The 10,677-nt window shown below is 46.7% G+C and overlaps 1 protein-coding gene across 1 annotated transcript; it reads left to right on the forward strand.

The window, feature by feature from the left end:
* Positions 1 to 7,892: 7,892 nt before the first annotated feature.
* LOC308647459 (oxytocin-neurophysin 1) lies at positions 7,893 to 8,649 on the forward strand (the record flags this gene model as incomplete). The annotated part of the gene is made up of 3 exons (XM_081291490.1): positions 7,893 to 8,012; positions 8,308 to 8,509; positions 8,594 to 8,649. 3 exons carry the CDS (start codon positions 7,893 to 7,895, stop codon positions 8,647 to 8,649), a joined length of 378 nt encoding a protein of 125 aa, XP_081147616.1.
* Between the last annotated feature and the right edge of the window lie 2,028 nt (positions 8,650 to 10,677).

Here is a 10,677-nt window from a genome sequence, read left to right on the forward strand (position 1 = left end):
TGCTTGGAACTTCCTGGTTGTGCAGGTCACTAATCTCTATGTCTCACTTTCCTCCAGTATAAGTAAGGCAGAGCAGTAGCCACTGCACAGTGTTGTTGTGGACACTGAACATTTAATAAGCAAAAGCTTGAAAAGAATGCTTGTGCCATTGTGCAGTTTATTAAGCATAGTATATTATCAATGTCATTGTCTCTCTCTCTCTCTCTCTCTCTCTCTCTCTCTATATATATATATATATATATATATATATATATATACACACACACACACACACACATACATACATACTGAGGATTGAACACAGGTGGCCTAGAATATAACTGGCTCAGGTTCTGTCTTGGATGGTCTACCATAGATCCCAAAACTGATCTTGTGGGAGACCAGAGGTGACTTACAGGAACCTTTTCACTCAGGTCCAGAAATCTACCATGCAAAACAAGGGGCACAGCAGAATCCAGGGATGGAATAGCAACCTTGGGACCAGCCCACAGCATAGTTCTTGAAAATTCAATATTACTACACTGGGCACAAAAATAGAAGACACTTCCCCAAACAAAGGCTCAGCAGAAACGACTGAGGGGCACAAGCCCTGGGACTGGCCAGGACATCCCAGTTTCCATCAGTCATGCCTGCCAGGGTCATCATTCTAAGACTTGCCTCCCACACCAGACCCCATTAAAGACCTCAAACTCTTATCTGGGCGCAGATGCTAGGGAGACTCTGTCACCCAATACCCACCACTAAGAGCACTCAGTGACACACTGACATTTCTTCACAATGTCCTTTTCTGCCTCCTTCGAAATGTTGGGAAAGGTCTCTTTACTGTGTTGACTGGTTACATTTCAAATACAGCATCTCACATGTCACATGGATCCCCAGACAACTCACATTCATTCCACACTTCCCTTATGGTTTTCCTCTCTAAAACAACTTTTCCACACTTTCTGCAACCTTACATTCCCTATGCTTCAACTCCTAATGTTGATTCAGACATCTTTTTAAAAGGGAAGGTTTATCTCTTTAACCCCTCCCCATCACATGTACCCTCCATCCACTGTCGCCTTCATACAATGATGTCGTGAAGGGTAGAACAGCATTACTGGTTTGGTTGCAATCACACATTCTGAGCTAAGTCATGTGGTTCATATTATGACCCTTCTAGCTCAGAAGAGCTTTTTGTATCCCCTCGAGTTAGTGATTGCCTTTGTTTCTCATGTGTGGTTCATCTGCCATGCTAACCCATAAGCCAACTCATTCTTCAGTTCCCTCCACTCAGGCTTCTACCCAGACCAGCCTACTGAAACTCCTGTTATCAAGGTCATAGACTCTTTCTGTATTGCCACATTTTGTGGGCATGTCTATTCCTCATTATCCATACTCCCCAAGCAGCATTCAACATGACTGCCCTGATCCATTTCTTAAAACATACTTTGTTTGACTTCAGTAACACTACCCTTACCTGGTTTTTCTTCTCTCACACTGGACATTTCTTCCCAGTGTCCTTTTCTGCCTCCTCCTTCTAAATGTCAGAGCATCTAAGAACTCGGTCCTCTGTCCCTTCTTCTTTGAGATGATTTTATACACTTTCTATAGCTAATGATCCCCAAATCCCCATCTCCATCCTGGGCCTCTCCCACTAGTGTCAGACTTGCAGTCACTCAACTGCTCAATGACACCTCCCTAAGGATATCCAATGGGCCTAGTCAAGCTGGGCTCTGGATTCTCTGCTGCCCCCTGCATCTCCCAAGCTTCCCCAACTCTGCCATCAACCACCATCCCACCAGCTGCTCCTCCCACACCTGACCCTCACTCTACTCACCCTGCTCCTTCTCTTCCCTCACCCTTGTCAGTCCTACCTCTCACATGCATCACAACTCTGTCTGCTTCTTCCCACTCCTGCTTTGGGATCCCAGAACCTGCCATTTCTTTGTCCCAGAAGGCTCTGCTCCCCTCACCCCTCCCTAGGATCAGCTTAACTGGCTTAAATGACTTCTCTTAAGAGAAACAGCCCCTGTTTTCCTGTCTAAAGCACTCTTCACTCCCACCTCTATTATTTTCTCACCCGAGTCTGTATTAATATGTCACATGGTGCCTACTACAACTTGAAGTTCAGTGTGTCTCTGTGTGTGTGTGTGTGTGTGTGTGTGTGAGAGAGAGAGAGAGAGAGAGAGAGAGAGAGAGAGAGAGAGAGAGAGCCTGTAGAATGAAAGCCCAAGGAAGGATGGGTCTCCATGTTTCATGTTTAGAACTCAAGCTCCACTCCTGGTAGAGAATTTGCCACCTGTGAGGTTTTTAATACACCATGGCAAGAAGAAAGGGAGAAAAGCCCTGGGGCCCAGTCTCAGCTCATCAGCTCGCCAGGAGTTGCTGTGTGACCTAGGGCAAGTCATACCTGTTCCTCAAGTGACTTCCTTGATGTCCAAACCCCGTGTTTTGGTCAATTTTTTATGTCACTGACTAAAATAGCCAACAACAACAACTTAGATTAGGAAAAGTTTGTCACTTGCAGTTTCAGAAGTCTTCATCTATGAATGTCCAACTACATTGCTCTGGGCCCAAGGTGAGGCAGCTTATCATGGGAGAAGGACCCAGCAGAGAAAATCTGCTCAGCTCATGATCAGGTCAAGAAGCAGAGAGAGGCGTAGGGGCCACAAGAAGATGCACCTTCCAGGGAATGTCCCCAGTGACCCAACTCCTCCAGCCACACTCCATTTGCCTACAGTTACCATAAAGTCAGTCCTTTAAACTAGGATGAATTAATTAGGTCTGTGATCCAACCATTCTGATCAGATCATTAGGTCTTGTGATCTAATCATTCTCTCTCTGAATATCCTGTATTAACAGATACATTTGGGGGACACCTCATATTCAAACCATAACACTATGCCCCGGCTGCCAAAACTCATGTCTGTCCCACAATGCAAACATTTAGTTCTCCCAAGAGTCCCACAGTCTCAACAGTTCCAGCATTGCCCAAAGTTCATTCCAAGTCCAAAGTCTCTACTGAGACTCAAGGCAAACCCTTGTCTTCGAGCCCCTATGAAAATCAAAAACAAATTATATCTACCCAATATGCAGTAGCACAGAGTAAACCTTCTCATTCCAAAAGGAAGAAATAGGGGCACAGAAAGGAGAAAGGGAGCCAAAACAAGACAGAAACCCAGCTGAGAAAACTGGTCCCCATCCACATACAGTATCTAGGACACATGGCTACAAGATGTTCTCTCCAAAGGGATTGGGCAGCCCTGACTCTGGCCTTGGTTGCAACATGCAGGGGCTCTCTTTAATCTTGCTCTTCCACCCCCAGCAGTTTTTCTCAGCTGCCAGATGTTACTGGCATCTCTTAATTCTTGGGGTCTCCATTCCAGCTTCAGCTTCACCTACAGGTTCACACATGGCCCTCTTAAGGGCAATCCATGAGGACTCCAACCCTGCTGCACTTTGCCTGGCCTCCCAGGCCTGCCTTTGAAATCTCAATTGAAGCTTCCATGGCCCCTGAACTTTAACCTCCTACATCCCTGCAGAACCAGAATCAGATGGATGATGCCAAGGTCCCCTGCCAATTCACACTGGGGCCCCTAAAATCATGGCTCCAATGGCCTCTGAGGGCCTGTGTGGCTCAGAAAGGTGAAACAACCCCCAAGCCTCCCCACCCCATGTGAGCAGGGCACCTCCATAATCTCTTCTCAAGAGAATTTTTCCTTTTACCTCCCTGAGCCTGCAATGGATGTGGTCTTGCAAATTTCTGAGATGCCCTCAAGGCAACTTACCCCATTGTCTCTGTGCCAAGTACTGAGCATCTCTTCAACAAACACATCTTGCTTGGACAGTTTTCTTTTTTACGGGGAGTGGTGGTGGTGTTCATATTTTTGGACGTTGATGAGCCTTTATTTCATTCATTTATTTATATGTGGTGCCGAGAATCAAACCCAGTGCCCCACACATGCTAGGCAAGCACTCTACCACTAAGCCACAACCCCAGCTCCTTGGATACAGTTTTATATGCACTTTTTTTTGGCTTTTTAGTCACTTGTGCATAGCTGTGACCAAAATACCTGACAAGAACAACTTAGAGAAGGAAAAGTTTATTTGGGGCTCACAGCTTTAGAGGTCTTGGTATAGACAATCAACTGCACTGTTCTTGGCCCAAGATGACACAGCACAGCATGGGGGAAGAAGAAATCTGCTCAGCTCTTGGCAGAATCAAGAAGCAGGGAGAGAGAAAGAGAGGGAGGGAGAAAGGGTCCATAAGGAAGATGCACCTTTCTAAGACAAGCCCCCGGTGACTCACCTTCTCCAGCCACATCCCAACTGCCACATCCCTACAGCCACATCCCAATAAGTCCATTCAAACTAAGACGGACTGATTAGGTTACAGCTCTCATAATCTAATGATTTCAACTCTGAATATTCCTGCTTTGGGGGTACACATTACAAACAATCATAACACTCTACTTCCTAGTCACAGAAGTCTTAAGGAAATAAGATGATAGTGCCATAAAACGTTAAGGTTTTCTAAGATCTTTTTACAATTAAATGTTGCAAAGTCCAGATTAAACCCCTTTCTCTTAACTTTCTTTAAAGTACTCCTACAACCCTTAAAGCACATTGTCCGAAAACAAGTAACAGTTCATTCATTTCAGCAGACCACCTTCCCTCCCCACTCCCACAGTCTTTCTCTCCTCTAGTTGGAGTGCACCATCTAGTGGCCAAGTCACTGTTCCAGCAGGGTAGGTCTCATTTTCAGATGGACTCTGCTACTAGCAGCAAGCAAGGCTTTCTCTCTTTCCCACTTTCCAGTTGCCTAAACTGAGGACTCTCTATCATGAAGACAAAGGAATGGTCTGTCACTTGAAGAAGTGAACAACAGGGACCAAAATTGTAGGAGCTGGAGAACCACCTCCTGCACTAAATAGAAGAGGGCACCTTATGTGGGACAGAAACATTTGAAAAAAATGCTGGCCCTGAGTCGGACAGGTACAGAACCGAAGCGGATCCACATCAGGACAGAAAAAAGAGCCAGGCACCCTGGTATACATGAAAGGCTGAGGGAAGGCTGAGGCTGCAGAACTGCAAGTTCCAGGTCAACCTTGGCAACTTAGCAAGATTCAACCTCAAAGAAAAAATAAAATGCTGAGGATTTAGCTCAATGGTAGAGCTCTTGCCCAGTATGTAGAAAACCCTGGGTTCAATCCCCAGTGTGTGTGAGGGAGGGGATAAAACCACTGCTCTCTGCTTTATGCATATGATATCTCTACTTAATGTCGCCCAGTGCTCTGAGGTCATCTTCAAGAGGAAGTCTACATCAATCATCCTAAAAGAAATTACAACAGCCCCCTCCTTTCCTCCCCACAACATATGCTAATCTACCAGTTTTGTGAGTAGACATCAAGCCCAAGGTTTTGTACATGTCTGGCAGGCACACGACCCGCTACCCCTGAGCCACACCCCAGTTCTTCTAATACAGTGTGCTTATTGCTAGAAAAATATGGCTGATCTTTGTTTCCTAACTAGGTTTTCATCACCATTCCAAAATACCAGGGATAATTTACTTATAAAGGGAAATGACTTATTTTGGCTTATGCTCTCAGAGGTTCCAGTCCACGATCCCTTGGGCCTGTTGTTTACAGGCCTATGGGGAAGCAGCATATGGCACCAGGAGCACACGGTGTAGCAAAACCACTCACCTCATGGTCAAGAAGCAAGAGAGAGCCATGAGGAGCCAGGTCCCACTAGCCACTTCAAGGACATGCACCCAACAACCAAAAGTGCTCCCACTAGGCCCCACCTCATAAAGATCGAACCACATCCTAATAACAGCATCCTGAGGACCAAGCCTTTAACATGTGACCTTTTGGGAAACAACCAGATTCAAACTATAGCAGTAGACCACTGGGATATGTCACTATTACACCTCTCCTGCTCCACTAAAATGAAACCAATGAAGGAGGAAATGAGTCCCCCGCACCATACAACCACTCCATTCCTGTGCTAGTGATCAAAATGAGGGCCTCTCACATGTTGTGCAAATTTTCTAGAAAGTACCCCCATCCCCCTCAAAATTTTTTTAAATGCATAAAACAAAACATAATTTCCATCATCATAACAAAAAAAGACAATAAGTTATTAAAAAAACCAATTACATTTATATGCAGGTGTTGAAATGTTACAACACATTTTGATATTGTCCCAAATGTGATTCTTTTTTTTAAAAAACCTACTTTAAATTCTCTATCATCTTCCATCTATTCAATGACAACTATCACCTGAAAATGTAAAAAAAAAAAAAAAAAAAAGTGATCTGGAGTTCAGACATGTGGCCCAAAGAACATGCAAATAACTAAGACAATGGAGTCAGAATTCAGGCAAGAAATAGATTCAGAACATCCATCAGAGTTGCTTATATTAAGTGGCAAAAACACAGAGAACCAGATTTTTCAGGCAGAGCTCTCACCCATGAGTACTTCTAACCACTATGAATTAGGTTGGCTATAGGCAGAGGGAGGACTGTACCTTTGCTTTGGAATCTGGAAATAACTCAATCAAATGTAGCCATAAATAAGTGTTTTTCAACAAAGCATAAAACACCCTTTGCAGTGGCTCTATGTGCACTTTTTACTTTACTTAGAGGGAAGAAAAAATGACTCTAAAGTAACCAAAGGAGAAGGAAGAGTTAGCAATAGAGACAAAGACTTTTAAAAAGAGAAAATGAACAAGGAGCAGGGAGAACAGGGAAGTAGGAGTAGAAAGCAGTAAAACGGGGTGAGATGGAAGATGAGGGAACATTCTCGACGATTTGGGGAATATGTTACACAATATTCTTTTGCTCTTGCCATTGTGAAAAGTGTCTGCCATAGATACTGTTTCCGTCATAGCCACTTTCCATCAAGTTCCCTTTTAACTAGAAGAGGGATGGGAGGAGGTGTTTCCTGAGGTAGATATAAATCCAAGCTTTTTGCTAAGATAATATATTCATCAGATCATATATTCTTACTTATCAGCTTATTTTTTTGCTTATTTGTTTATTTTGCTTTACTTTATTATACTCAGTTGATTCTGATGCCAAATGTGATTCTTTAAACCATTAGATTCCAAGCTCTAGGGGCAGCCAGAAGAGTGCCCTGATCTCCAGGTGACCATGAGTCTAAACAATCCTTAGAGATATTTCCAGTGACTTTATATGATGAGAGGTTGCCTGTCACCTGTGTTGGTGACATAGCCACAGATATTGTCAATTCCAATACAGGTGGACTGTAGCCCAGCTCCTAGCTGGAGGAAAGGTTGACTTGCAGGTAGAGGTGGGAGAAAGCTGGGATCTCGTCTATGCAAGTGCTGGGGGCAGGGAAGTGGCTGTGGCTGTGTGCTGGGGTGGGGAGGTTTTCTGGTTATTTAGGCTTAGAAAGAGGAGACCTTGTTACTAGAGGGCCAAGGACTGAATGTGTATGGACCAGGGTGTATGGATGGGATTCTAGCCAGAGGCTGTTCCTGCCTGGAGGAGTCCTAGGGTCCACCATCCCCCCCCTCACACCCTTTCGGGTATTGGAAGTCAGGAAAAATAGCTCTAGGTTGGGCTGAACTCCCCACCCTCCATTATCCAATTCTTCCTTTCCCACCCTCATGGCCCAGGCTGACCCAGCCTGCCTTCTCCCCAGGACACCTCAGGCCCTCTCTCAGTTCATTAGCAAATGCATGACATTGATGCTGGGGGGTGGACTGGTAATGAGAGGGTCCACCCTGAGCACACACAGCCTGACCCACAGTGACCTGCTGTGACCAGTAATGTGACTGCATTCTTAGACAGCTGCTAAGCAGGTCCAGCGCCCAAGCATAAAAAGACCAGGCTGAGAAGACTGCCACCAGCTGTGGATCCCCTTACCCAGAGTGCCCCAACCATGGCCAGTCTCAGCCTCGCCTGCTGCCTGCTGGGCCTTCTGGCTCTGACCTCCGCCTGCTACATCCAGAACTGCCCCCTGGGTGGCAAGAGGGCCACACTGGAGCTGGATATGCGCAAGGTGAGCCACCCAACCCTCGTCCTGCTATCTGCATGGCTATGCTGTGTGGCCTGGAGGCGGGACCACCTACAGGCATGACCCTCCAGTCCCAGGCGAATCTGAGCCTCTGGCAGATTTCCCCTGTGCATCCTGACCGTCGTCCATGCCATCCAGTGCCCTTAGCGACTGTCACCCCATGGAACCCGCCTGCACTCCCTGATCCCTGAATCCCAGGAATCTGCTCCTCGCACCCTGCGGGAGGGGACCACCTTCTTGGTCGCCTCCCCACTCCTGCTATCCCTCTTCCTCCCCGCAGTGCCTCCCCTGCGGCCCCGGTGGCAAAGGACGCTGCTTCGGGCCCAGCATCTGCTGCGGGGAAGAGCTGGGCTGCTTCGTGGGCACAGCCGAGGCGCTGCGCTGCCAGGAGGAGAACTACCTGCTGTCGCCCTGCCAGTCGGGCCAGAAGCCCTGCGGGAGCGGGGGCCGGTGCGCGGCCGCCGGCTTCTGCTGCAGCTCAGGTGAGCCCTGGGAGGCCAGCGCGGGGACCCGGGCTGGGTGGGATGCGGGGGGAAAACCGCCACTGACACCAACTCTCATTGCAGATGGCTGCCGCACCGACCCTGCTTGTGACCCCGAGGTCGCCTTCTCCCAACACTGAGCTCTGCTATCTCCGGACCCTTTCCGACTGCACCCCTAGCTCCCCATAGCCATTCCAAGAAGGAATGAAAATCCAGCAAACCCAGCGTGGTTGCACATGCCCATAATCTCCACTACCTGAGCACCAAAGCAGGAGGATTCCAAATTCCAAGGCCAGCCTCAGCAATTTAATGACACCCTATTTCAAAATAAAGGACAAAAAGGACTGTGATGCAGCTCAGTGGTAGAGCCAGTGCAAGGCCCTGGGTGTAATCCCCAGTACTGCAAATAAATCAATAAAGCAGATTCCCACAACCCTCCACTCTCCTGGTGTCTGTCTGAAATGGGAGGAGGCATTGGGGATGGATTCCAGCTGGGCTGATGGAAACTCAGAAGTGACCCAACATGCTTTCACCATCCTGAAGAGAAGAGGGAAGGAGCCCACAGGGGTCCAGGAATATAAAAACAGCCCTAGCTTCCCCTCCCAGCAAGGGCTGGGACCTGCAGCAGGTTCCCAAAAAAACAAGGATCCAAAAGGACAGGATCTAGTCATCTGCATGCAGAGACAGTGTCTGAGAGGGGAACAGGGGAAGGGGAAGGGACAGTGGGGATCCAATGACTCCCAGACTCTTGGAGAGAGGCTACCTACCTACTCCTCCTTGGAGATTGAAGGAGTAGAGCTGGCCTAAGGGAAGGCACTTGGCAGGGCTGAAACAGCTCACCATGTTTCAAAGAGCTGAACCCTTTCACCCAAGGAGGCCATGGCGCCAAGCTGGGGAGGCTGGGCTGGGGCACCCACAAGACCTTTGCCACACAGCTGGGTCTCACCTCAATGGCCTGACTTCTGCCTGTGTAGAATCAGAACTTGTCAGAGATGGGTACCACCCAGAGGACCTGTAGTTCTCAGCACCCACAGCCACAGAAATGACCACCAAGCGCTGAGGGGAGAGCAAACTGACAGAGCCCTTCCATGTATACTGCCCACCTATTCCCAGGTCAAGATCCTTTGGGGGATCAGATAAAAGCCCATCCCTCTCTCCCAGAACACTCCTCATTCTCCTGCCCATGAGGCTGGCCACACCTCAGAAGGCCCTGCTGAAAAACAAGAGGGGCAGATGGTTCATTGTTAAAAGTAAAACATGCTGGGTTGGGGTTGTGGCTCAGCAGCAGAGCACTCGCCTAGTATGTGCAAGGCTCTGGGTTCGATCCTCAGCACCACATAAAAATAAATAAAATAAAGATATTGTACGGGGTAAAAATGGGAGTTCATAACCCACTTGAATCAAACTGTGAAATATGATATATTAAGAACTATGTAATGTTTTGAACGACCAACAATAAAATAAATAAATAAATAAAAGTAAAAAAAAAATAAAGATATTGTGCCCAACTACAACTAAAAAAAATATTAAAAAATAAAACATGCTTGCCAGGTGCAGTGGTTCCCACCTATAATTACAGTGATTTGGAGGATGAGGAAAGAGATTCAGAAGTTTGAAGCTCACTTTAGAAATTAGTAAGACCCTCAACAAGTCAGTGAGACCCTGTCTCAAAATAAGACAAAAGTTGAACTGGGAATGTAGCTCAGTGATAAAGTACCCCTGGGTTCAATCCCCAGTACCCAAAATAAATAAGTAGATAAAACATGGGTTTTAGGTCAGTGCTGGAGCACTTGAGTAACGTGGGAGCATCTAATTCCATCTCTAGCAGACAAACAAACATATAAATAAGTCTTCCCATTTCTGTGGTTTTCTCACATACCAGAAACAACAAGTTCAGAAGGTCTATGCCCACACCCTACTCCAAGAGGAGTAGATCATTCGTTGTCTAATAAAAAACAAAACATGCGGGTACAGTGTAGCTCACTGGTAGAGAGCTTGCCTAACACGGGGGAGGCCCTGGGTTCCATTCACAAAGCTGCAAAAACTAACCAAGTAATTAAATAAACAAACTATAACTAAATGACATTTAAATGTTCCATTTCTTTGTTTATTTTTTCACATACCAGAGAAAGTGGGTAAACCAGCAAGAAAGTACCCCAACACCCCAT

The sequence above is a fragment of the Spermophilus citellus genome (genome assembly GCF_964194105.1).
Source record: "Spermophilus citellus genome assembly, chromosome: 4".
NCBI classification, from domain to species: domain Eukaryota; kingdom Metazoa; phylum Chordata; class Mammalia; order Rodentia; family Sciuridae; genus Spermophilus; species Spermophilus citellus.